Below are 27,878 nucleotides of genomic sequence, written 5' to 3' on the forward strand. Positions count from 1 at the left end.
TCAAATGAGTTACTAAGAATTCAATCTTTTTTTCTTCTTAGGTACATTCTGTCAGGAACTGCAAAGGGGCTGAGATTTTACCCAACTTCCAAATTAACAAGTTACCTGTCCCAGTTCTATAGACAGAAGATGTGAGATTCCTAGGTCAGAGACAAAGGACTTTATTACGAATGGCACAGGAAGTGACATGAGCTTCTGGCTCCGGTGGGCTCCCCATGCCCCCAAAGTCCCAGGGTCCAAGTCATGCTACACTTGCAATAGGTTTTTGTTACATCTGAAGAACCATGGTGTAGGAAATCCAAATCTTTTATTACGTGTGTAAGGAAACGTGTCTGCCCTTTGCTCCAGAGAGAGATATTATCTTTATTATACTGAACAGTAATATAGCGTGTTCTCTGCTCCAGCGGGAGGCACTAATTCTGTCCTTCAAGGCTGTTCCCTGTCCAAACATCCTTGAAAATACAGCCCAGGACAAAGGGCACTGGTGCCTCTGCTGGGAAGATATGTAGAAGCATGAGAGGCCCAGGGCAAATTGCATCCCAACATCTTCTAAACAATTCAGGTAATATAAATTTCTCCCATTATAACTGACCTCAAGGTTAGATCCACACTGAGTATAAAGAATGGATTTCCAATTAATCCCTATAGTAAACTTTTCTAGCATCCCTAGTAAAATCAAGGTGTTTTTTTAAAATTAAAAGCAAGGTTCTCTGCAGATATCAATTCTGATTCACAGATCGTACTTAATATTTATTCAAGATAAGAAATAAACCTTGCCGAATTTCTCAATAGTAATTTGACTATAAATACCGCATTCAATTCATCAACTTGCATAAAGTACCCTGTTGGTTCTTATCCAGCATTTATTCTCCTTCATCCTTCCCACTAGCTCCCCAAATCTCTAATTTCATTCAGCTTTTGTTCTCCATGCCCTGTGGCTCAGGGATAGCTCGTCCCATCTCCAGACCCAAGAATATACCTTTTTTATTTTTAAACCAGTTTTAGGTTTATAGCCAAAACTGAGCAGATTTCCCATATACGCCTGCCTCCCCACACATGTGCATTTTCCCCCAATATCTCCTTCCCCCACCACAGTGGTATGTTTGTCACAACTGGTGATCCTACGTTGACACATCATTATCAGCCAGAGTCCATAGTATACATCAGGGTTCACTCTCTGTGTGGTACATTCTCTGGGTTTGGAAAAACGTATAGTAACAGGTAGTCACCATTACAGAATCATGCAGAGTATTTTCACTGCCCTAAAAATCCTCTGCGCCCCACCTATTCATCCGTCCCTCCCCTTTAAACCTTGGCAACCACTGAACTTTTCGCCATCTCCACAATTTTGCCTTTTCCAGAATGTCATATACTTGGAAGTATACACACGTAGCCTTTACAATTGGACTTTTCACTTAGTAATATGCGTTTACATTTCCTCCATGTCTTTTCATGGCTTGATAGCTCATTTCTTTTTAGCAACGAATAATATTCCATTGTCTTGATGTGCCAGTTTGTTTAGTGTCTTCCTGAAGAACATCTTGGTAGCCTCCAAGTTTTGGCAATTATAAACAAAGCTACTGTAAACATCCAGGTGAGGGTTTGGGGGCGGTTATAAGTTTTCAACTCCTCTGAGTAAATACCAAGAAGACCTATTGCTGGATTGCACGACAGGAGTGTATTTCATTTTGTAAGAAGTTGCCAAGCTGTCTTGCAAAGTGGCTGTACTGTTCTGCATTCCCACTGGCAACGACTGAGAGTTTCTCTTGCTCTACATCCGCACCAGCGAGAGGTTTTGTCAGTGTCCTGAGTTTTAACAGGTGTGTGATACAAGGGTATAGCTGCATTCCTCCAAATCAGCAATTCTCAACCGGCAACATTAGCACCCTCTGGGAATCTGTTAGAAATATACATTGCTGAGCCTGACCCCAAACTATTGAATCATAAACTCTGGGATGGGACCTGGAGATCTGCCTTTTAACAAGGCTTCCAGGTGATTCTGATATACATTAACATCACTAACCTACATTAAAGTTTGAGAATAAGGACACTAAGCCAACTATTTCACAAAAATCTCCTGGCAATTATTATTAGTCCTTACTGGCCTAATAGATTGAAAGAAAGGAATGATATTCTAAATTTGGGGAAATGTTTCTCTTCCCCTTCTGACAGATTTGAATAAAGCATATTTTCCTAGTTGCTTCTAAAGGCCTTCTTATGACCATGAGGAAGACCAGCCTTGGGGTGAAACCAATGCAAGGGAGATTTGGAAAGAACTCATGTCCCGGGTAATACTACTGAGAAATCAAATCAACAACCTGTAAAGTGTGACTGATTTACCTATGGGTTTCCTGTTACTACAAGTTCATAAGTTTCCTTATTAATTTATATGAACTGGCTTTATGTTACTTGCAGCACAAAGCACCCCGATAAAAATGATTTATTTGTAAAGTCTGCCCTAATGTTTATGGTTACTGTCAGAACCTCCTCCCTACACTGTTTGGGTAATCTATGCAAGCCTTGCTTCACTTAAATATGTGTATGCGTTGAAAACCAATGGCAGATTTTATTTTTATTTTTAAATGTTTATTTACTTTTGAGAAAGAGAGAGAGAGAGAGAGAGAGAGAGCAGGGAAGGGACAGAGAGAGATGGAGACACAGAATCCAAAGCAGACTCCAGGCTCTGAGCTGTCAGCACAGATCCCAACCAGGGTCTCAAACTCAAGAACCATGAGATCATGACCTGAGCTGAAGTTGGGATGCTCAACTGACTGAGCCACCCAGGCGCCCCAAAAAACCAATGGAAGACTTTCTGAATTAGAAAGTTACATCCATGAGGGCAATGTATTCATTTGTTTTTCTCACCATTTTGGGCTTCTCCCAAAGCCTAGAGGATACCTGTCAAATCATGGAGTCTTAATAAGTATTTGTCAAATAAATTAATAAATGAATACATAAATGAAACAAACTAAAATGAGGGATGGAGAGTATTTTGATTATGTCTACTCAGCTTTCCTACTCAGTATCCTTTCAGCTGATTTCCTGGTGGCCAATTGATACCTGCTGCATTCCTGGATACCACATCATATAGCATCCCATAGCAAAGGTGAGAAAAGATCATTTTTCCTTGTACATAATTAAAGAGCAAAGGAACCCTTCCCAGAAGACTCCCCAGTCCTGTAGTCTTCCCCGCAAGACTTTCTGACCAGAATTTCACAGACTGAAGATCTAAGTGTAAAAACTCTTTAAAATATTCAAAGACAATGTGGGAAAATAACTTCTAAAACAAGACTGGAAAGTGAGTAGCCACAGGGAAAAATAAGAGTTTAATTAGCAAAAGTTACTTCATATCTGGCTATCTACTGATAATAAATTCACTTCCATTTGGATTGATTTAAATTCTAATGACAGTTTTATCATATATTAAAGTATATGGATAGCCCTGGAGGGTAAGACTGATAGATTTAACTACATAAATTTAAACATTTCTCTTTAATAAAATATACCATGAATAAAGTCAAAAGGCAAATAGTAGAATGAGGGAAAATATTCAAAAAACACAGGACAAATGGTTAACAATCCTACTATATAAAACACTCCTACCAAATGAAAAGGGAACAATTGGAAAAGTATCCTAAGGATAGAAATAGGTAAGTTCATAATGAAGTAATATAAAAAGTCAATTAGAAACACGAGAAAAAGTGAAATGCAAATTAAAATAGTGATGTGCCATATCTGAGCTAATAAAAACAAAATTTAAGAGATTAATATTCACTGCTCAAAAGTACATTCAGAAATCAACTGTCACACATTGCTGATGCTAGAACCTTCCAGAGAGTAATCTGACAACATCTCCTAAAATCTTCAATGCATCTATCTTTGTCCCACCAGTCCTACCTTAAAACTGTAACCTACAGAAATAAAAATATTTTAATATAAGGAAATATATGTACAAATATTTATTGACATATTCATTTTAATAGAAAACAATGACCTCCCTACCCATCAAAAAAAGGAGAGCTGAGGGGTGTCTGGCTGGATCAGTGGGTAGAGCATGCAATTCTTGATCTCATGATCGTGAGTTCAAGTAGGCGTAGAGCTCACATAAAAAAAGAAAAGGGAGGAGAGCTGAGTAATTAAAGTACCCATATTCCAGAAAAATAAATAGCTACTCCTCAGAATTAAATTATATATATATATATATATATATATATATATATATATATACACACACACATAGTACTAGACTCTAGCAACTGGAGAGATGTTTAGTAACTATTGACAAATGTGAAATAAAATTGCAGAATACCGTGTACAATATGATCTCATTCTGATAGAATGAGCAGTAAGGAACAGATCTGGGACATATACTGATATTTATATGCCTATACGGGCATAAAGAGAGATATGCAAGGAAAACACTTAAGTATTATCCCCAGGAAAGAAACTGACAGAAAGATGTGAGCATCTATTAACTTCTGTATTGTTTGCCGCCTTATATGGCACTTATTACTTCAGTAATTAAAATAGACAAAAAGATACAGACATTAACAAATAAAATGTTACTTTTGATGATTCATGATCCAACTTAAAAGCAATATAGTCTATCTCATGAATAGTGAAATAGCAATATATAATATTTAGCAGAAATATATATTAACATCTGTATCTTTTCTATTGCTAATTTAAGCTAGAGAGGGTTTTCAATGCCCACTGGAAATCTGTGTCTACAGTCACTTTTCTAGATCTATATAGAAGAAGAGCTGCTACTTGGTCAATAGAAATATTTTATCTGAATAGTTCTATTACTTATATTATTCCTTCTACAAGTGTAATAACATGGTTGGAAGATCAGCAATTTTGATATCAAACAGTTCTATTATCATTCTTATTTTAAGAAAAGGTATAACCATACTTCCTAATAAAATTTCTTGTATTTGTGGTTTTAATCTAGTTGATATGCATTATTCATTTTTAAAGTTATCTATTCCCTCGCAATTTATTCTAATATGTGATGTAATTACCAGTTCTTTATATTCTTAAAATTTATAAAAAATATTTATAAAAAAACAAGCAAAGGAGCATGGTTGACCCTCATAAACTAAAATCTTGACATATCATCAAGGTTTCATAATTGTTGTTATGACTGTGCAGGTCTTAGTTCTCACGTATTTTACTTATTAACTTAGTTTTTAACCACACGAACAGCCTTATCCTTACAGAACAGAGCAGGCAAGTTCTAATTGGAGGCCAAATGCCATAGAATGTACTCTGATGAGTTATCTGTCCACATCAACGGGGACAAATATGCTGACAGCTGGTTCGATAAGAGAGGAATGAATCTGGGCATGCCTAGGGAAGGATGGGTAGAGGCACACAGGAGTATGAGGTCAAAGATGAAATCCGTCTACTGTATTTCCCAACGCCTGACCTTGGTTTTGGACATGCTGCATCTGAAGGCTCAGGTACAAACATGTGGTATACCTGGGAAGTTAAGAATGAGTGAACTTTTCCTAGGATGTTCTGAAGATAAAAGCTATTCTGAGACTAGATCTTTCTGCTCTTGGGTCAGGGGCATAGAACACAGGTTAGCCTGTCTCAGAAAGTCTTCACAGTGGAAGATTTTTCCTGTGTACCTGAGTTCCTTCCATCCAGAGCATCAGAACCCTCATCTCCGATCTCATTCAATAAGGATCCCCAAACTACCTGAGGTCTGTGGCTCAAGGGCAAAAGGAAAGACGTCCCCCCCAAACACTCATACTCCACAGGCTGCCTTGTTGCTCTAATCAAACTGTGGTTGTCAAGCTTGGCGTGTTCTGGGCCAACTTAGAGGTGACAGGGTCGGGGGCAGTACTCTTCAAAGGTTTAAAGTGTCAGAACATTCCTCAAGTCACGACTAATAATAGCAACACACCGACTATCACAGAATAACGATGTCTCGCACGTGAAGTTCAAAGTTACCCTATTTTCTTTGCTACCCTCCAGTGACTCTGGGCCATAGGCGGTTTTCTACCCTGACGACACTTGAAAGAGTCCAAATGCAACATTCTCCCAGATTCCAGTGAACGTGTAATCATTTTTTGACATTAGCTTGAGGACATACATGCATGTTTTGTGTTACTTACAGCAAACTGCAACTTGATGTAGATGTGCCAAATAAACCCCAACCTGCTCGGCTTAACAGTCCTACTTGAGGGTTCTGCCATGGTAGTACTATCCTCAGGTGGTGACAAGTTTATGAATTTTATAAACTGATCAGAATCCGCTAGCAAGCCTACTTCGAATTCAGGGCGTGCCATGTGACCAAAGTATTCGGCTAGTCGTTTTTCATGCATTAGCCCATTTCGTTCTCCTGGCAGTGCTATGAAGAAGAAGGTGCCAGGGACTAGAATTACCTGGAAGGTTAGGTCCAGAACAGAGAAGTAATTTGTTGAGCTGTTTTTAGCTATTAGTATCAGAACTACCCGAGTCAGTCAGACTTTAAGGTGAAAGAGGGGTGCCTGGGTGGCGATGCCACATGCCCGTGGGTTCACACGCAGGGAAAGTGCTGACCCAGTCTTTAAAGGCAGCAGGATCTGAGGTGGAGGTTACTATGCAGCCTCTGGGCATAAAGACCTGTACACACCTGCTGATTATATTATAATAATAAAAAAAAAAGAAGATGCAGCATTGCCACGATGAGTCTGTCCTCTGCCCAAATGCAAGGATGCTACTTAATGCAATGTATGTACATCTAGAGCCTCATAGGGAAACTACTTCATATGCCCTTTTAATGTTTATAATTAAAAAAGGTTCTTAATGGTTTCATGTGTTGGAAATGCATTAAAAACATGATGCCCTTTGGCAGAGCTGTTTCAGAAGTAGAACTAGAACACAACTTTTTCCCCTAGTAAATAAATTTAAATTAAAAATAAATTATGTTCCATTCAGTGAGGTCTCTGGCCTGTGTTTCCCATGAATAGCAGCCATTGTTAGATCTTAGAGAGGCTCCCTCCTGCTCATGAGGGCCCATGGGTCAACCGTGTAAGTCCAAATTCATATTTGTGACAGTTTTGTACAGAAAAGACAAATTAGGCTATCCTTGATACAGGAAGAAAACAAATCAGGTTTTGGCAGGGGTATTATTATTATTATTGAGAGAGAGACAGCACAAGCAGAGGAGGGACAGAGAGAAAATCTCAAGCAGGCTCCACACTAGCCCACTGTGGAGCTCGAACTCATGAGCCGTGAGGTGAGATCAGGACCTGAGCTGAAATCAAGTGTCAACGCTTAACCAACTGAGCCACCCAGGCAACCCCTGGCAGGGTATAATTTCAGATCAGTCCCACTGCAACCAGAATGATTCTTTTTCTCCCACAAGTAGAACTAAGACACAGAGATGCTGGCCTTCAGTGGAATGCAAGTATCACACAGTCTGGGCATCATGTAAGGCCCACTTGCTGAGAAGCTATCACTCCTCTTTTCCCGTATGTGAATCTCATTCAGGTGTATTTAAAACCAGTCTTGGGGTGCCTGGTGGCTCAGTTAAGCGTTTGACTCTTGATTTTGGTTCAGGTCATCTCATGGTTTATGAGTTCGAGCCCTGCATCGGGCTCTGCACTGACAGTATGGAGCCTGCTTGAGATACTCTCTCTCTCCCTCTCTCTCTGACCCTCCCCTGCTCTCAAAATAAACTTTGAAAAAATTAAAAATGAATAAAAATAAAACCACTCTCTCCAGTGTCACATTTAGCAAACCCGGGGATTAACATTTCAAAACCAATATTAACCAAAATCTCGTGAGATTTAGACAAGAGCAGGTAGGACAGAAGGTACTACTATAAAAGTACACTAAGAGACGTCCTCAGGGTGTGTGTTGAAAAACCACATGAGACTCCAGCCCTGTAGTTCCACAGAGCATTTCCACGGTCAGGGCCTCTGAGCCCTTGCTCACGTATACATGTGTTCATCAAAGCCCATGGCAAGGACACATGAGAACAAATATACACAAATATATCTGTTCTCGTGCAACAGAACAACTGCTGTCACAAAGAACAGGAGATACATGAAAATACTCCACAATGGGTTGGGCACAAACTCAATCTGTCCCAGACCATAGAGTATCTGAAGGGGTAGGGACCCAAAAGCACATGGGAAACATGGCCCACGTCTCGTGTCACTGAAGATAAGAGGGCTTTAATTACATGTTATGGAAGTAACTGAGCAGACCAAAAAGAAATTTTAATGTAACATATGTTTGGAGTTTCTTTTTTTTTTTTAATGTTTATTTATTTTTGTTTTTTTTTTTAATTTTTTTTTAACGTTTATTTATTTTTGAGACAGAGAGACAGAGCATGAACAGGGGAGGAGCAGAGAGAGGGAGGCACAGAATCTGAAACAGGCTCCAGGCTCTGAGCTGTCAGCACAGAGCCTGACGCGGGGCTCGAACTCACAGACTGTGAGATCATGACCTGAGCCGAAGTCGGACGCTTAACTGACCAAGCCACCCAGGCGCTCCAATGTTTATTTATTTTTGAGAGAGAGAGAGAGAGCAAGCAAGCGGGGGAGAGGCAGAGAGAGAGAGAGAGGAAGACAGAAGATCCCAAGTGGGCTCCATGCTGACAGCGGAGAGCCCAATTCAGGGCTCAAACTCACGAACTGTGAGATCATTACCTGAACCGAAGTGGGACACTCAACAGACTGAGCCACCCAGGCACTCTGAAGTTTCTATTACAATGATGTAAAGGTTCCAATGAGGTATACACAGAACAAATATACACCTCTATGCAAATAGGCATAAAATGTACCCACCTTTACTAGTTTAAAAGAATGGTACATTGTAAAAAACAATCTAAAATTTCTTGTATCACCCTATTCTTGACAAACAGAAGGTCAACGGCTGACAGGACGGCTGTACCATCTGCGAGAGTACTTCTAGAGTACTTATTTGTACTTTGACTCTCTGGAAGCACAACAGTACTACCTGCTTTAGTAGGCAAGGCTTCCATGAGTCATAAAGATAAAGTGTTTTTTAATACATTGAGCACTCAGGTCATGATCTTGCGGTTCATGGGTTCGAGCCCCACGATGGGCTCTGTGCTGACAGCTCAGAGCCTGGAGCCTGCTTCATGTGTGTCTCTCCCTCTCTCTCTCTCTCTGTCCTTCCCCCACTCATGCTTGGTCTCGCTCTCAAAAAAATAAACATTAAAAAATTAATACATTGAGCATTACGAATTTCATTAAAAGCCCAAGTTAGTGCTTAAAGTCTCAAAATAGTTTACAAAAAGTCACATAAACTAAGTATAAACAATACAATTATCAGATTAATTAAAAAGGTCCAATCACACATGCTATAATATGAATGAACCTTAAGGACATAACGCCAATGGAATAAGCCAGTAACAAAAGGGCAAATTTTACATGATTCCACTTTCGTGAGGTACCTAGTAGTTACATTCATGGAGGTAGGAAGTAGAGTGGTAGTTGGTGGGGCCTGGGGAGGGGGGTTGGGGAATTTGTATGGTTACAGAGTTCCAGTTTTGCAAAAGGAATCAGTTCTAGAGATTGAATGTACTCAGCATTATTGAACCATACACTTAGAGATGGTTAAGATGGCAAATTTTATGGAATGTGATTTTACCACAATTAAAAATAAAAGATACTCTGATAAAAAAATCTCCTGCTTCCCTCCATTCTCTAGCTCCTCTGTCTTTCTGTGCAGCATTTACGATAGTATATATGTATGTATATATATTTGTTTATTGACTGCACATTTCCTCCCTCACATACCCCAAAGAGATCAGCTCGGAGGGTAGACCTTGTCCAGTTGCTCTACCCTCAGAGCCTTGTAAATCTGGGTGTTCAATAAATATTTCATGAACACATTTTTTTTAAGGCGCAATCATTCTTTTTTCCAGATGCTTCGTTACGTTAATTCTAAAGAACATATTTCGGTTCAGCTTGTTTTTACTTTTGCTTTTTTCCCACTCTTACCGATCTTAATTGTTAGGTCATTAGTTTACCACCATCCTTCTTTAACTCCTGGGGCCAGCTATTAGCAAGTCACTCAGCCACAGTTAAACAATAACCAGGATACATAAAATCAAGATCCCAAAATAAAACATAAAAAGTCCACTGTGAAAATTAATCTAACAGCATCTCCCATTTCTCTTTTTCAAGGAGCTACCAATTAATGGCTTGTGGGATCTAGCTGTACATAATTATAAGATTACAAGATATAGGAGAAAACACAAACTAAATTATATTTTGCTTAACTGGATATACTGAAGTAATTTCAATTCTCCGAGGTTACCCAACTATAGCTGAACAGCAAAATTGGAAGATACGTGGGTATGTGTATAAATCTTGAAACTTGCTCCTTATCGTAATCATTTTTTAAAAAATACCCTACACTGCACAAGCAGAATATATTTATCATTTGTAAAATACCTTTACAGATAAGATTTAACCTGATTTTCATAAACACCTCTGATACAGTCAGAGCAGGTGTCATGGCCCTTATTTAAAGATAAGGAGACAGAACCAGAGAAGCTAAGTGATTTGATCGAGGTCACAAGCACAGAGCCTGTGCATATATTTGAAAATAATTCTGAGAAACACAAGGAGCAAGAGCTCTAGAAGTGTGCTACAATTCTTGAAAGAAATCTGACCAGGTAATGAGATTGTGTCTACTAGCCGCACATGAAAATCAATTCCATTGCCCAGAGAAGGACAATAAATACTGATCTTGCCGTTTAAATGCAAGAAGTCAAATACATTTTCATGGGTGTCACCAAAACACGACAGGACAGGTCTCAGTGGTGTGGCACAGAAATGAAAACCGAAAACTTGTCCAAAAGAAACAGAGCTCATAGAAGAAATGAGAGAAATGACGTTTGTCATGAATGCAGTGCTCTAAGGCTGAAAATTCTATGAGCTGTTATATAAAACGGGTCCTCAGATTTTCAATTTACCAGGTAAGTAATTATTTGTAAAACATCCAGGGCAACAAAATCAGGTTGTTAACATCTAATTATTTTGATTGGAAATGTTTAAAGACTTTTATTTTAAATGGCAGTTGACTTTTATTGACCATTTGCTATATGTAAACTTCTACTCTAGATACCTTAGACCCATTAGCTTGTGAAGGCTTCATGGCCATACTACAAGATATATATTTAAAATTTTTTTTTAATGTTTATGTATGTTTTGAGAGAGAGAGACTGAGCGTGAGCAGGGGAGGGGCAGAGAGACAGGGATACACAGAATCAGAAGCTGTCAGCACAGAGCTTGATGCGGGGCTCGAACTTACAGGCTGTGAGATCATGACCTGAGCTGAAGTTGGACGCTTAACCGACTGAGCCACCCAGGCACCCCCAAGATATATATTTTTATTATCATCCCCATTTGATGGATAAGGCAGTGAAAGTCCACAGAAGGTAAGCAGTTTTCCCATGGTCACATGTATAGCTCCGGGCAGAGCCAGAACTCAAACCCTGGCAGCCTGGTCCCAGAGCCTCCATTTTCGACTACTAACTATGGCTTGAGTAACTTCCAGCATTATCATTTCATAAAAAGGATATTTTAACACAAAAACCAGGTGCCGTATCTCAAAATAAGAGTCATCTCTTCAAATTTAATTTACTTAGCAGCGCTAAAAATGCAGTATTTTCCCCCTTTGAGCTTAGATTTTTGTAAATGTCATCACAGACCTCCACTAGTCTGCAGAACAGGACTTGACAAGCACGAGAAGGGAATATCTGGACACAGATAAAATAAAAGTGAAAGTCAAAGACTTTCAGGGTAAACACATACGATGGACCATCTCATTAGAAAGAGAACAATGCAAGAATCACAGAATCTTCATGTTGAAGAGATCTGCAGGGTCAACCAGTTCAATCCTTTTCTGAATACAGAAATCACCTTCTACAATGTCAGGTTCTGCTTGAAGGGATCAGCCGTTGCAAACTCACCATTTATGATCCAGTTCTTCTCAAATTTGCACAGGCCCTCTGTTCTTCTCCACCACCTTTCTAAATTCTTTCCATCATTCCTCATTGGTAGAGCAAGGTTCCAGAAACTTTCCTAACCTGGGTGCTATCCCTGGAGTACAGTCCATTTCGTGCTCTCTTGCTTAAAACTCAGGGATCAGAAATAAGTGTGATAATTACAGTGAGGCAACCTAGCACCGGTACGTTAAGATTATCACCTCCTTCAACATGGGTGTTTGGCTTTCTTAATGCAACCTAAAATTATAGTAGGTTTTGTTTTGTTTTGTTTTGTTTTGTTTTGTTTTTGGTGGGGGATAGGGCTGAGGAAATAGCATTATAGAGTGGTATGGGTCATATTATGGATTCCCACACATTTAAGCCAAATCCTCAATCTCTTTTTTGTATATTCTGCTGCTAAATTTTATTACTCTAATTCTACAGTAGTACTGTTGGGATTTAAACCATACAGGATGAAATGTGCAACTATTCCTACCACACATCACCCTATCAGATTCATTCGGTGTTCATGTTCAAGCCCGGCCACGGACATTTTCCATCTACTTGGCGGCACGCTTAAAGCCTCCCCACCCCACCCCTGCTTATAAGCTCCATGACTCGCTCCTTGGGAGCCCCAAACGCCCACAAACCATCTGAGTGACAGTCTGGGACCGTACCACACTTTTCAGTCTACAGTCTGCAGCACCTGTATCCTGCCTTGTAACTCAGTCCTGCCTTCCACGACGTCCCACTGCTTATCAGCCACGGCCACCAGCCTTTTCTTCCCATTTTCTCAAAAGCCTCAGGTCAAGAAAGGGTGAACCTGTATTTCTTCATACAGTAAAGAGAAATTGGACTTCACTTTCCTCGCCCACCTATCATGCCTCCCCCTCTCATTTCTAGCTTTGACTCTCTGACCTAACATACTTCTATTTCCCAAGACCAACTTGTCCAACTGCAGGTCTTTCAACCATGTTCAACACCAGCCCATGACATTGACAGAGTAGTTCAACCTGAGGTTGCAAACAGTAAGATGAAAAAGCGTGCTTTATCATCAGGCTTCCTTGCTTAAGTGCGGTTTAAAACCTTTTAAGGCAGAGTGTTGGCGTGCACATATCAATTCAAAATTGGTTTTAATCTCTTCAAAAGGACTGACAAGGTGTTCTAAAAGGCACGCTGTCTCTTTGAGAGTTATACATGTACACATCAGGCAGCAGTAAAAAAAAAAAATACAAGCATTATATTCAGGGGAAATGAACAGAACAATTGTGTCAATAGCTGAGACAGGCAGAAAACCAAGAGAAAAGACAAAATCTGGAAGGAAGAACAGGACTGGAAACATTACGTAGGCGGGGTTGTCAGTGACGAGAATGGAACAGATGGTATCATCTCTCCGGTCTAGACAATGGAATTCTACCCTTTATTTTGGACAGAGAGGGAGACTATATATTGCCATGCTCAAAATAGGATTCCTTAAAATCACACTGAGGTGAAATCATACTAAACGTACTGCGAACGGAGCATGCTTGGAGGGAAGCGGGTCCTTGTGGGCTCCCATTTCCCCACCCGTAAAAGGGGGTGACAGTATCTGCCCTGGAGACTTCACAAGGCAGTTATCAAATCAATAACAGATTTGAGAGCAATGCCTCTACTGCGAAATGATATAGACAGTGTTATACATGGCCACTGGTTGCCCTGCAACAGATGATAAGACAATACAAGAAATTGTTTCACAAAAAAAAGAAGGGCAGTTTTATTCAACTAAAAAGAGGAGACGCCATCATTTGGAGAAGTGAGGAAGAGAATGGGTTTTCAAACTCCTTTCTCCTTGGAGCCATCAGCCAGGGCTGTGTGAAGGGCCCGTCCAGAACTGCTGTTTACTCCAGAGACCCTGCATGGCAGGTGACTTTGAGCACCCGATGGGGGACACCCATTTGGCTAGAACAGGCCCATCATGTATCCCCGGGGAGGGGGGTGGGGGGAAGTAGCTGTTCCCTTTTCTAATGAAATTTTAAAAAACCACAACAACAACACAAATACAGAATTCTTCCATAAAGTTTTGAACTTGTGGAAACAGTACCCACTCCACAGTATAAAGAAAAAATACTGAAACATCTACACCTGTTCAGATTTAATCATTTCTCCTACCAGCCAGGGTCAGACTGTGTTCTGAGTACCTTCAAAAGTTAAAAAAAGAAACGAAACATACTGATGTGTCTACTTAAAGAATGTTATCTGAGGACTCAATTAATTCCATAAAAATTTATTGCATTTCCTCACCACAACCCACAGTTCAATATAGGGATTCTTCATCTAAATGAGGAAAGAACACTTGAGTATCCCCATGTATTATTTCTCTCCCCTTCCCTGGCAGAAAGTAGCCACACAGAAAGCACTACACCTTCTCACGGGAGCTTTCTTCAGGTTTTGATTTTTCTAAGACTCTACATCTCTCCCTCCATCAACCCCACTTTAGTTAAGCTGCAGAATGGGCTCAGCACAGTCAATTAGAACTTTATAATCTAAACTTGAAGAGTGCACGCAGACCACAAATCACCCTTGCTTATTTTACAAATGGGCCCCACGTCATTGGCAAGCAGCCCCTCCATTAAATATCCATCAATAAAAACACAGCTTTAAAGCTATCACTAAGATGGAATCTATTATTCCGGTGCCCCTCCAGGCTAAAAGCGCATTAATTGTAAACATAAAACAAGGGGGCCAGGGTGAGAGGATGTGACCTATGAGCAGACATCATCAAAGCAGACAGTTTACGTCAACCTTAGGGAGAATGCCTATACAAACTAGATGATACTCACAGGAAGGTGTAAATAAAAAAAAAAAAATAGGGGAAAAGGAAAGAAAGGAGGTGAAGGCTGCCTGGAAATACCAAGCCTTGAGGTCCCAAAGTCCTGTTGGGTTACTGTTCCCGGGAGAAGGGAATTATTTGTTCCTGCGGAGGATGCTCACAGAGCTGAGGAGCAGGTTAATACCTGATAAACACCATGCTGTAGGTCAATGCCAGAAAGGCAGTAACAAGGAGTCCTAGGTCTCCCTTACTCACCGGCACACTTTGTTCTTGTCCGGAGAGCTGGCCCAGGAGACCCAGTGCCGCCCTCCCCGGGTCTGGTGAGCAGTACGCTGATCTCATACTCGGTATCCGGGTCCAGGTGCCCGATTTTGTAACTCGTGGAATCCACTGGCTGCCGGTCGTTCCAGCTCCCGCTTGCCGTGCAGTATTCCACCTCTCGGGCAACAATGGGCCCGTCCCCATTGATGGAGTTGGCATTGAGTTGGATCCACAGGTAGGTTGCCCCCACGGAGGCGAGCTGGGGAGGAGCGATGGGAACAGGTGGTTCTGAAAGGCAAACCACAGAGATATCTTTCAGACACTTGGCTCTTCAGTTTTAAAAGAGCTAAATGTGTGCGGCGCCTGGCCGGCTCAGTCACTTGAGCCCGTGACTCTTGGTTTCGGCTCAGATCGTGACCTCACCCTTTGTCGAGCTCTGCGCTGACAGCGTGGAACCTGCTTGGGATTCTCTCTCTCCCTGTCCTCTGTCCCTCCCCCGCTTGCTCTCTCTCTCACTCAAAATAAATAAGCTTAAAAAAACTTTAAATAGCTAAACGTGCATCAAGTATTAACATACAGAAGCCATGAATACTTCGGGAGTGAACTGATGAGAACAGTTTGGTTTAGGTTATTTTTAAGAAGGGTACTGGTGCAGCTTTTCATAATGTTCAAATTTGTGAAGTAAACCATCTTTAAAACCTAAGATCGCTCAAGGAGGTATACCCCAGGTTGTTTTAGGACACAACTCATTTTTCTCATACACCTACAAAGGTGTCAAAGGATTTTTTCCCCACTAAAAGTAACTTGCTAAAAAGCTCTCTCAGTGGTAGTACTTAAGCTCCATGAGGCACTCTACTGCCAACTTCCTTACTGAGAATGTCTTTGAAATCATCAAAGGTGCCAGTTATCTAGAATATTAAATTCAGTTTCCCTATATTTATATCCCAAAGATATCATCAGTTTGAAAACACAGCCGAAATTATAGTTTATCTCGGCATAAATGCATTTCCAGGGTGACCTGTTTCCCAAAAATCCACCACAATGGACTCATTCAGCCACGGGAGGAGTAAGAAATCTGGGCAGTGAAGCCTGCCTGCCACTGCTGCTGTTCAAGGAACCTTCAGGAATGAGTCTGATTCAAGCAGAGAGTAGAAAGAAAAGCTCTAAGGCAAAGTGCAAGCTGTGCTCAATTTGGTAAAATTCTAGGCAATCAATAGTTAATACTCTTTAAAGCCAAAAAAAAATCTTGTTCATTCTTTAAAATCTGAGATGGGACTCTTTCTAGATCATTGTCTGAAAAGGGAGAAGTAGGTAATTTTTTTTTTAAATAGCATTCCAAGTTTATTAGTGAGGTGCTGGTTGAGTGGCTTGCCAGGCACCAAATGAAGGCATCCTGTGTGCCCAATGTCACTAGAAGTGGTGCCACACATGATACTGAGAAAGGAGGTAATGTACAAAATAATGTATTTCTATCTTAGTGAATCTCTATCCAAGAAGAAATGTAAGATCTAATTTTGTTTTCAAGAATGTTTCCACAGGTGGTTTGTGCGTGTGTGTGTGTGTGTGTGTGTGTGTGTGTGTGTGTATTTCAACTCCTCATTTAGCTCATGAGTGCACAAAAAATAAAGTCTGCTATATTCCACTACTGGCTTATGCTAGCTTGCATGATGCAAATTCTGTCATCTCCAACAGCAGACACAGCCAATTGACCATGATCGTATTTCCTGCTGAAAGGGATCTCAGGGCAGCCAGGACCACCTGACCTTGGCCCTTGAGATGACACCTGGTAGATGCCTAAACTAATCTAATATAAACAGCAACATCAGTTCTCTTTGGTGGATGGAGTGTGATGAGTCATATCGGCTTTCTAAAATACCTGGGAAATCTCATTACACCGAGTCAAAATAGACACTAAAGGATGAATCGTATTTGGAGGACTATAAAATTCATGTAAACTTACTAAACTATGTTCCTATTGTTCATAAACTACAACTTTGTGCTAGCTCTTCATTTCTTTAAACAGTTCTTACTCAACTCATCGTGATTTAACATCAATTTATATCATTAGGCGATTCCTTGAACCGAGACATGAAATGGGCCTTTTATAGTATATCCTAAGGCAGTGATGTAGCCAGGCTGAAAGAGCAGTTAATTACTTTGAAGTCACAAATGCTAGCAAGGGTTGCTGAGCTGCCATTCAAATTACAACTCAGGGGCAAGGCCACGAAGGTTAGTTGAGCACACCCATTCATTTAGGATATTGTTACTAGTGTCCTAAAATAGACAAAACTTTAGTGCTTGTTTGACCTGAGAATATTTTCTCCATTAATTCCTCATGAAGAAAAGTACCAAATATGTGAAATAAAATGAAAGATTCAACTAGAACCTGCAAACAATTGCAACAGACATCCCAAAATACTTGTGGGTTTGCTGGAAGAATCAGTCCCAGAATAAGTCAATATATAAATTTTGAACACATTTTCCCAAAGGGAAGGAAGGAAGGAAGGAAAGGAGAAAGGGAGGGAGGGAGGAAGGAATTCAATCTATACCAAGTGATAAAAAGCAATTTAAAATACGTGACCAATTGACAGTGAAAATTATGATCAAAAGAGTTGAGCCTTGACGAACACAGTGTGAACTGCATAAGCCCACTTATATGCGGATTTTTTCCAGTCCTGTAAATGCATTTTCTCTTCCTTGTGATTTTCTTAATAACATTTTCTTTTCTCTAGGTTACTTTATTGTAAGAATACAGATATAATACATATACGAAATGTGTGTTAATTGACTGTTTATGTTATGGGTAAGGCTTCCAGTCAACAACAGGCTATTGGTTAAGTTTCTGGGAAGTCAAAAGTTACATGTAGATTTTCAACTATGCAGGGGTCCGTGCCTCTAACTCTTGATTGTTCAAGGGTCAACTGTAATTCCGAACCAAGCCAGCAATGAAAGAATTTATGCACATACAGATACATAAACATACAGCTAATAGATACGCATGTGAATCCCTAATATATCCCTCACATAATTAAATAATATTGATATAGATGTATACACACAAATTATGGAGACTCTATTAAATATTTCTTTTTCATGTTCCAGATTTCAAAAGCAGTGGCAGGCATGAATAAGATAGGAAAGAAGATAAAAAATGACTTGGGTTTCATTTGGGGGGTTGGTGCCAAATCAGCGCATGATCTCAAGAAAGTTACAAACTCAAAACAAATTAAGAGAGAGAAAGAGAGACAGACAGAGAGAGAGAGAGAGAGAGAGAGAGAGAGAGAGAGAGGAAAAGAAAGAAAGAAAGAAAGTTACGAACTCTATGGACTTCAGTTTTTCCCATTTTTAGGAAATCACTACTCCAAATATTACAGGCATATAAAAAAGTTAAATTATATACTGGCCGCCTAAAAATGTCATTGCATTATTTCAAAGTAATTATCTCAAGTGAATACTTTATTAAGTGTAACATGCTAGTAAAATTCAGCATGTTATCTCATTAAAAAATAAAATATATGAAAAATATGGCTGTAAAATTATAAATGGAGGGGCAACTAGGTGGCTCAATTGGGTAAGCGTCCAGCTCTTGATTAGTCTTGATTTCAGCTCAGGTCATGATCTCATGGTTCATGGGACTGAGCCCTGTGTTGGGCTCTGTCCTGACAGTGCAGAGGCTGCCTAGGATTCTCTCTCTCCCTCTCTCTCTGCCCCTACCCCACTCATGTGCTCGCTCTCTCTCTCTCTCTCTCAAAATAGAAAAATAAACATTAAAAAAAATTACAAATGGAGGAAAAGTCAATTTCAGATTTGAGCCACAACTGCAAGCCAATAATCCCTGGCTTTGACTGTGTGCAGAGATAGAAAGAGGTGCCTGGACATTTTTATCACAATGAGCCAAGCTACCGCTCCTCGTCCTGACAGGAAAATGTGCTGCATCAATATGAATAAGAACCCATTCATTTTTTGTGTTCATGTTTGCTATGGAAGACTAGAAATTTATGATTTACTTATGCCACCAAACAAATGAACTTTTCCACAGGGGCAATTTTTAGCGAGGTCACTAGATTTATGTTATACTGTTGATAAAGCAGATGCCTCAAGAACATGGCTGGTCATAGTGAAACGCTGCAGCAACTGTCAATAAGAAAACGGAACATAGTCACGAAGAGCTAAGCCCAGATGAACATTAAGTAATAATAATGATGATAAAGAGCTCAGCCATGGAACACTGAGGCTGCTGCTTTACTGGATTTGTTGGTAAATGGTGTCCATTTCTACACTGTGACTCCTTGCTTCTCAAAGAGCCTTCTACAAAGTAGGGTGTGCATTACTCTGAAGAATTTGTTTTCTTACAGCTATTAAGCCTAAACTCAGGGTCACCTGGGTGACTCGGTTGGTTAAATGTCTGACTTTGGCTCAGGTCACGATCTCATGGTTTGTGATTTCAAGCCCCGCATCGGGCTCTCTGTTGTCAGAGCAGAGCCTGGAGCCTGCTTTGAGTCCGGTCTTCCTCTCTCTCTGCCCTTCCCCCACTCGTGCTGTCTCTCTCTCTCTCTCTCTCTCTCTCTCTCTCTCTCTTTCTCTCCCCAAAATAAATAGACATTCAAATAAATAAATAAACATACAAACAAATAAATAAAATAAACTTAAACTCAAATACTAGCCAGATCAGCCAAAGTTTCACCATAAACCAAAATTCGTAAGAATCTGACATGGCAAAATATATTAGTGGAGTAGATATTTCGATGTGCAGAACATTAGTCGTTGCTGCAGATTAATACTGCCTGGGGGGAGCCTCGCCAATAAACATTTCTCTCATAAGCCAGGAGTGACTAATATTGGCAGCAGTGATTTTACAACGGAAGCATATGCCAAAATCACGCACAGATTTTATAACAGAGGCTATGTCCCCAGAGATTTTCATTCAATATGGGTGTGGGGGGGGGGGGGGAGAATAGCTGGGCAGACATTTATATGTTTTAAAATTCAGAAAGGTGGTAATGACAAGCATCTCTAAACATGCATCACTGATATACAGGAGCAGAGGGTAAGAATCACCTTGCACTCCTCCTCCTCCCCGTCAAGGCCCTAACAGGTGCTGGCTTCTTACTATGTACCTGTTCTAAGTGCCATTCATATGCTTTTTGTACTTGACCTTCCTAATCGCCATATGATGCAGGTGACATTATTGATGTCTATTTTATACATGAGGCAACAGAAACACAGAGAGGGTAAGCCACTGGCCCATGCCCGCATAGCTAGTTCTGGGGTTTGAACCCTATAGTCTTTAAAACCTCTTGCACAGAGAAATTTGCTGATAAAAAGTACTAACCCATCCAAAAGAGATCAGTTTTATGTTTCATATTTAACAAATGCAAGGGAAAAAATGTCAAAAGCGGGCATCATTCTGTTCTCCTAGGACAAAACAGCAATGGCCAGCCAGAAATTATCTAAAAATGCCTTGTAGTACCTCTAGAACTCCAAATTATTCTGTCTGAGACCAAGAACAGCCCCAGCAACTTTAATATCATAAACTCCCCAGCCCACGAAAAAAGCATTAGACCAGCAGAAGAAACTTACTTCCCCTCTTTCCCCCCCCCCCCCCCAGACTGCCCTTTCCTGAATATAATGACTCAATTTTTTCAGTCACGCAAAATATAGTAATGGAACGTAACTGCAACATTATGAATGTTAACTCAGTATTATCAATATGGCTTGTGTGATATGACTGAGCATTTTTATACTGGCATTGCTTCATTTTATTAACCACCCTGCTATCATAAACACGCTGGCTGTTGAATATTTGCATTTTAAGTGATTTTCTATCAGTAAAAAAAATTTCATTCCTTAAAAAAAAAATTTATAGGTTGTAATCTCTGTATACAGAGTCGGCAGAAGAACTTGCCAAGAGCACAGTCGCTGCTTTGTATGCAACTAAACCAACATAAATAAAATGCATTTTTCAAAAATATTGTGCACGTGCAAAATTTGTACTTAAAATGCAATCCATCAATGTAACCTGTCACCAAGCTACTGTTTGGAAACAGACAAGGAGAAGTTTGAGCTTTAAACAAATAATGAACTCACAACCATCTGACATGTCTATTTTAATAGACTATTCAGGGGTATAAAAAGACGTTAAATACCTTTAACTACCAATTCTGCGTAGTTTGATATTCCAACACCTCCTTCGGTGCGAATCATGCAGCGATACTTTCCAGCGTCCCGTTTTGTTGTATTCACGACATTAAATGAAGCTATGAATCGCCGGGAACTAGTCACCTTTATTTCCTTGAGAGGAGCATCTCGTACATCGATGCCCTGTATAATTGGGGGAAGGGGGACAAAAAGAAACAATATCAGCTGTCATATGGAAACACGAAGACACCTGATAGCATATTATCCATGTTATTTCCATGTGGATCTTGGTTTAGTTGTTTATTACCCATGGGCCCTAGTTCCAGGAAAACAGCTGGCCAGGAAACTGAAATTCTACCATGGTCAACACTTTTGGGATTGAGGGATGCAAAATGAAGTGTGCAGAGATGTCTTACATTTGCCCCTTCAAGATATTAATTATGTTGAATGAAGTCACCAGGAGGAGAAAACAAATGCATATGGAAAAATTCTTTGTTTCACTCCCAAACGATCACCACTTGGACTTTGCATAACACTTTATCCTATGTTTTTATGCTTGGCTAGAAAATGAAATTAATTCACACACCACCCTATTGCTGACCTCATTTTATACACGAACAAATAAACAATTTATTAAGAAGGACATTAAAAACATAAGTAGGTATTAGCATATTGCTTACCGAAAAGGTCTGATGGACTATTCTAAGCTTTATTATGTTCTTCAAGGACATACAAAAACCAAATACATGCTTAATATTACCTGAGTGCTACAAGACAAGCTTCTCCCTTTATCCCATAGTCTCAAAACCACATAAAGCATGTTCCCTTAGTGCACCAACCTTGTCTTACACCATCCCCAGCACATTAAGCACATCTTTAGTTACGCACCTTTGGAAATCCATTCTATGCTTCCTACGGTTTAAAGCTTCAAAAGAAGGCTACAGTATTTCAGTTCTTTTTTTTTAAATGTTTTTATTTATTTTTGAAAGAGACTGAGAGCACGAGCTAGGGAGGTTCAGAGGAAGAGACAGAAGATCCGAAGCAGGTTCTAACAGCTGATAGCCCAATGTGGGGCCTGAACTCATGAACCATGAGATCATGAACTGAGCTGAAGTCGGATGTGTAACTGACTGAGCCACCCAGGCACCCCAAGCATTTCAGTTCTATAACAGTGAGTTACAATTATCAGGAAAGAGGCTATCTCGAATATGTTATTTGCAAAGATTGAGTAAAAAACAGTGGGCACAGACGTCACAGCTAAAGCATGATGCCAAGCACTCTGTCCATCTGTTTACCCAGAACTCATTTTGGGTGCCAACCAGGTGCTATCAACTGTGTGAAGACACTAGGCTCACAGTGGTGAGTGACAGAAGAGTGGCTGGTGATGCCCACAGCAGTTTAGTTAGAGGGAAGTAGAAGAGACTGGAAATGAACACAGAATCACGAATGATGGCCAGTGGTGGGTAAGGGACAGATCAGATGACTGGCAGAAATCACCATCTTTAGATATGGTGGTTGTGGGAGGCCAGTCTGAAGAAGTGAGCTGAGATGTGAAGGGAAAGGAGGAACTAACCAGGCAAAGGGGGATGGTGGGAGAGAGAAAGCATTCTAGTCAGAGGAAACTATGCAGGAAGCCCGAGATGGTTAGAAAGAAATGAAAGCTTTGGATGAGGTTAAGGCAGCCAGTGGAACAGGGGAGGGAAGGAAACCCCCGTGCATTCAGGGACTTGCAGGCTATATTAAAGTGTTTTTATGTAGGAGTATGAAAATGCTAGGCTACACATAATAAAACTCATCTATATTACTCTGTGATTTATATTATGCAAAGTCTTTTAAAGGCTTTTAGCTATGATTTTTTTCTTTGGCAGTATGCCCTAATGGATATGAATTTGGAAGTCAGACTGACCAGGGTGCCCTGGCTACCTTTAAAGTGATTTACCTTCTCAGAGCTTCCCTTCCCTCATCTGCAACAAGATGATACAACTCACTTGCAGGGCAGTTGTGAGAATCCAAAGATATATACAAGGACACTGGCTTCATGACTGGCATCACACATCCCCACCCGAATTCTGGACTAATTGAGTGATGAGTTCAAGGAGGAAGGTGGACAGGCTGTCAAAATACCACTTTTATTACTAATGAACCTGGTATTGCAGAATATGGCTGATGTGCAGTTAACAATGGGCTTGCTGATAGTGAAGCACAGAATTAAACAGACTCACTCACCCAGCCACAGGCCACCTTAGAAAACCACAAGGCCTCCCGTATGTTGGGTGCTGCTGTAAAACTCACAGGATGGAAGAACAGGGCTCCTACAGGGGGTTAGCTCCCAAAGAAGGGGCTGGGCTCTGCATGCTCACAGCTTCCTTCCCAGGCAGCTCTTGCTTGGGCAGGGAAAAGGCATCAGAGTGCTGCACTGGTACAGTTCCTGCCATTGGGAAGGAAACATCAGGAGTGGGGAAGAAGAGTTCCACCAACCTCACCTTTCGTATTACCTGTCAAAACAGCTTTGTTAATAGCTTAAAAAGTTATAAATCAGAATATGAAGTTCCATATATATGTTACATGTCTTATGCATGTCCTGGTTTTTACTAATCCCCTGAATTTGGTCTGATGGAGGGCACCAAGAAGTTAGGAAAACAAAACACAATAAAATCGATCTAGCATTATTAATTAATATAACGGGGGAAGGCATTCCTCTCTGTATTCTATACAGCCTCCCATCCTTCCTCGCAAAGAAATAATCACATTCTACCACTAGGATTACCCTTAGATCTACTAACTCTATAAAAATCAGTTTGTCTTTTTCCAAACCAAAACCCAAACCAAACAAAATCTAATCTCCAGTTTTGAAAAAAAAAAAATTAAGCCCTAAAGAAAGGCAGAGTTCCTATCTGTATTTATTAATAACAGCAACAAAAAGGGATATCTACTTATTTATTTCCTCGTTTGTGGCATGAATCTTGTCAGAATACACTTCGACGGTAATCCTGGAGTACTTTTCCTACTAGAATAAGCCTCTTTCAAAAGAAGGTTCATTCAAAAGAATTTTAAAGTATATACTTATTGATCACTCACAGCTATTCAAGGCTATACTGAGAGCGCTCAAGTTTAGGAAAACCTCCTTTTTGGATTTATACATATGTCGAGAAGAGTTTTACTTCCTAGTTGTCTTCACGCCACAGATTTATTCTTTAATATAAACAGCTTCAAACGAACAACCTTACAACTCTAATACATGAATTCTCAGGACGGGGGCTTTCTTTTTGAATCCCACATCCTGAAATCATACAGAAACAGATTTAGTTTCTTCAAGAGAAATAGTACATAGCAAGGAGAAACCAAGTGCTAACTAGTAACCATTTTAGCTTAGGATCCATATCAAATCATCTCTCTTGCTCAAATCTGCAGGTCATCTTGTATTAAATACTTCAAATGTATATGGATCCAAGCACCCATTCAACCAACACTTAGTAAAACTCTTTTATGAGGCAGGCACTGTATTGTATAGGGGGAGCATGGAGTTAAAAGAAGAGTCCTTTACCTATCTGAATTTACAGTCTGGCTAGAAAAACAGACAAGCAAGGCAATGATTCTAGTAAAGAGCAATGAACAGCAAAACACAGCAAACTCAGAAAAAGGGAACCACACTGGTGAAGGCTGTGAAGGTTGGGTCAGCATTCTAGAAAGCACTACCAGAGGCCAGGCTAGAGTATGCACAGGAGTTTCTCAGGAAGGAAAGGAGGAGAAATGGAACCCAGTGAGTCAGAAGAGCTTTGCAAAAGTCAACAGCCAAGAGAGCAGGGCACAACAGAGGAAGTACAACTGATCCCATGCAGCTAGAAAAAATGCAGCTGGAATGACAGGTAATGAAGCCAGAAAGATGAGCACAACACAGGCCATACCAAAGAATTGAGGACTATAGTTCATCCTGATGCCAGAAATGGAAAGATTTTAGGTAAAGGGGTGACATGAACACATCTATGGGTACAGTAACAGACTGAAGGAAAGAATGTGGGACCCCAACTGATGTCAAGGGAAATTGGTAATTTTGTTTAGAAAGCACAGTAACAAATGACAAAAAGAGGGATGAGAGAGAGGAAGGAAGGATTCTAAAGACATTTAGGAAATCAAATCGACAAACAGTGTGGTGTTATACTTTAGTAACATCTTCCTCTTCTAGCAGAATATAATGTCCTCAAGGTCAAGAAACAGATCTCATTCATTTGGTGTACATGAGCGCACGAGAAATACAACTCAATAAATATTTGCTGACTCTAAAAATCATAACCCCAGTGGAAAAAAATGTTCCATAGGCAGAATAGAAATATGAGGTTGCTAAACTAACAGATTTATATCCCAGATCCTAAAACTGGACAACTAGTCTTTATTTACAAGGGAGACCAATACGGAAAATAAAGATATTTTAGAGATTCTGTGTGTCCCTCAGTCAGCAACACTGACCATTCATCATGACTGTGGTAGGCAGAGTAATTGTCCCCAAAGAGGTCTACTGCCTAGTTCTCAGAATGTGTGAATATGCTCTCTACACATCACAAAAGGAAGTTTGCAGATGTAATTAAAATAAGAATCTGGAGATGGGACTATTATACTAAATTATCCAGATGGGCCCAATGGAATTACAAGGCAGGATGAAGGTAGGGCCGAATGCAGAAGAAGGAAATGTGACCACAAAAACAAAGGCTGGAGTGATGGGCTTTGAAGATGGAGGAAGGGATCATGAGCCAAAACCTGAAGCTACACAAGAAAGGGAACAGATTCTCCACCCTCCAGGAGAAACCAGTCTTGCCGTCACTTTATATTAGGACTTTTGACCTCCAGAACCGTAAGATAAATACAGCCATTACATCTGTGGTAATTTGTTAGAGAAGCAATAGGGCATGAATACAGTGACCATCAGGATAATAAAAAAAAAACAAAAACCTGTGGCTTTTCGAAGATGTACAGTAGTCACGCATCCTGATTTCTCAGAGCTATAAGCAAATCCTTTAGATAGGTTTAGGTCTTAGGGGCTAGCAAAAGCTCCATTCACAAGTCATTACCGTAGACAAAACAAAATAAGTTAAAAGACTCACACTTCTCAACTTCAAAACTTAGGACAAAGCTACAATAATCAAAAGCATAGTGTGGCGCTGGCATAAGGACAGACACAGACCAATGAAATAGAGAGCCCAGAAACAAACCCGTACACATACAGTCAGTGGATTTTCGACAAGGGTGCCAAGACCACTCAAAGGGGAAACAATAGTTTTCTTAATAATTGGTGTTAGGAAAATTGGGTATCCACAAGACAAAAGACTAAGGCTGGACTGGTATCTTTCCCTGCATAAAAAAATTAAATAGATCAAATACTTAAAATTAAGATCTAAAACTGTAAGTATCTTATTAGAAAACATGGGGGGGGGAGCTTCATGATGTTAGATTCAGAATAGATTTCTTAAATATAATACCGAAATCACAGGCAACAAAAGGAAAAATGAACTAGACTGTATCAAAATTAAAAACAAAAAACTTTTGTACGTCAAAGGACACTATTAAGAGATTAAAACAATATGGAATGGGAGAAAATATTTACAAATCATACATAAGATAGGGATTAAGATCTTGAATATGTAAAGAAGTGGTTTAACTCAACAGCAACAACAAGAAACAAACAATCCGATTACAAAAGGGCAAGGCATTTGCAATAGCATGGACAGACCTAGAGGGTATTATGCTAAGTGAAATAAGTCAGATAGAGAAAGACAAATATCATATGATTTCACTCATGTGTGGGATCTAAAAATTATATTCTTTTTTTTTTAATTTTTTTTTCAACGTTTATTTATTTTTGGGACAGAGAGAGACAGAGCATGAACGGGGGAGGGGCAGAGAGAGAGGGAGACACAGAATCGGAAACAGGCTCCAGGCTCCGAGCCATCAGCCCAGAGCCTGATGCGGGGCTCGAACTCACGGACCGCGAGATCGTGACCTGGCTGAAGTCGGATGCTTAAGTCAGTTAACCGACTGCGCCACCCAGGCGCCCCTCTAAAAATTATATTCTTAAAGATGATAAAAAGAGAAATGAATTTTTAAAATCTAATATTTGTAACTATTTTGGGGGGAGAGGGGATAATGGGTGATGGGCAGTGTGGAGGGCACTTGTTGGGTGTGGTATGTAAGCCACTTTGACAGTAAATATTAAAAAAAAATTAAAGATAGCCTTAAAAAATAAAAATAAAACCTAATGCTTACTACAGAAACTTTTTTAAATACAAAAAATAAAAAAAACAGACATTTAAAAACTATAGATAATCTAATCACTTAAAGATAAATATTGTACATATTTCAGGGTATTTTAGTTTACTTTTTCTGACACATTATTTTAATTTAAATAAACACATTTATTTAATTTAAATAAAATACGAAATGGTGGTCATATGTGTGTGGTTTATCTCTGTGATATCTACAGAATTTTTTACACCCTTAGACGGCTTCAAAAACATGCCTTTTAATGTTTCCCACTTTATGGGTATAGCTATTATTTATTTATATATTTCTTTATCACTATACATTTAAATTATTCACATATTTCACTATTATAAATGATGTTTAGGCAATCGCTATTCCCAAAACTGTAGGTTTAAAGAGAATGAAAAATTTAAAGCTTTTTTTTTTATAAATAACACGAAAGGCTTTACAGAG

At 39.8% G+C, this 27,878-nt stretch overlaps 1 protein-coding gene across 5 annotated transcripts in view; it reads right to left on the bottom strand.

Moving 5' to 3' along the window:
- The window catches only part of PTPRM (protein tyrosine phosphatase receptor type M), a 797,090-nt gene that overhangs the window by 402,821 nt on the left and 366,391 nt on the right, over positions 1-27,878 (bottom strand). For all 5 annotated transcript variants that reach the window (XM_047827576.1, XM_047827574.1, XM_047827573.1 and 2 more), the window contains exons 6-7: positions 21,182-21,356; positions 15,030-15,323 (exon numbers count right to left, since the gene is read on the bottom strand). In XM_047827576.1, the coding sequence (XP_047683532.1) occupies positions 15,030-15,323; positions 21,182-21,356 (469 nt within the window). The remainder of the gene's footprint in view (positions 1-15,029; positions 15,324-21,181; positions 21,357-27,878) is intronic.

This window comes from Prionailurus viverrinus, chromosome D3 (genome assembly GCF_022837055.1).
Source record: "Prionailurus viverrinus isolate Anna chromosome D3, UM_Priviv_1.0, whole genome shotgun sequence".
Classification (NCBI taxonomy): Eukaryota; Metazoa; Chordata; class Mammalia; order Carnivora; family Felidae; genus Prionailurus; species Prionailurus viverrinus.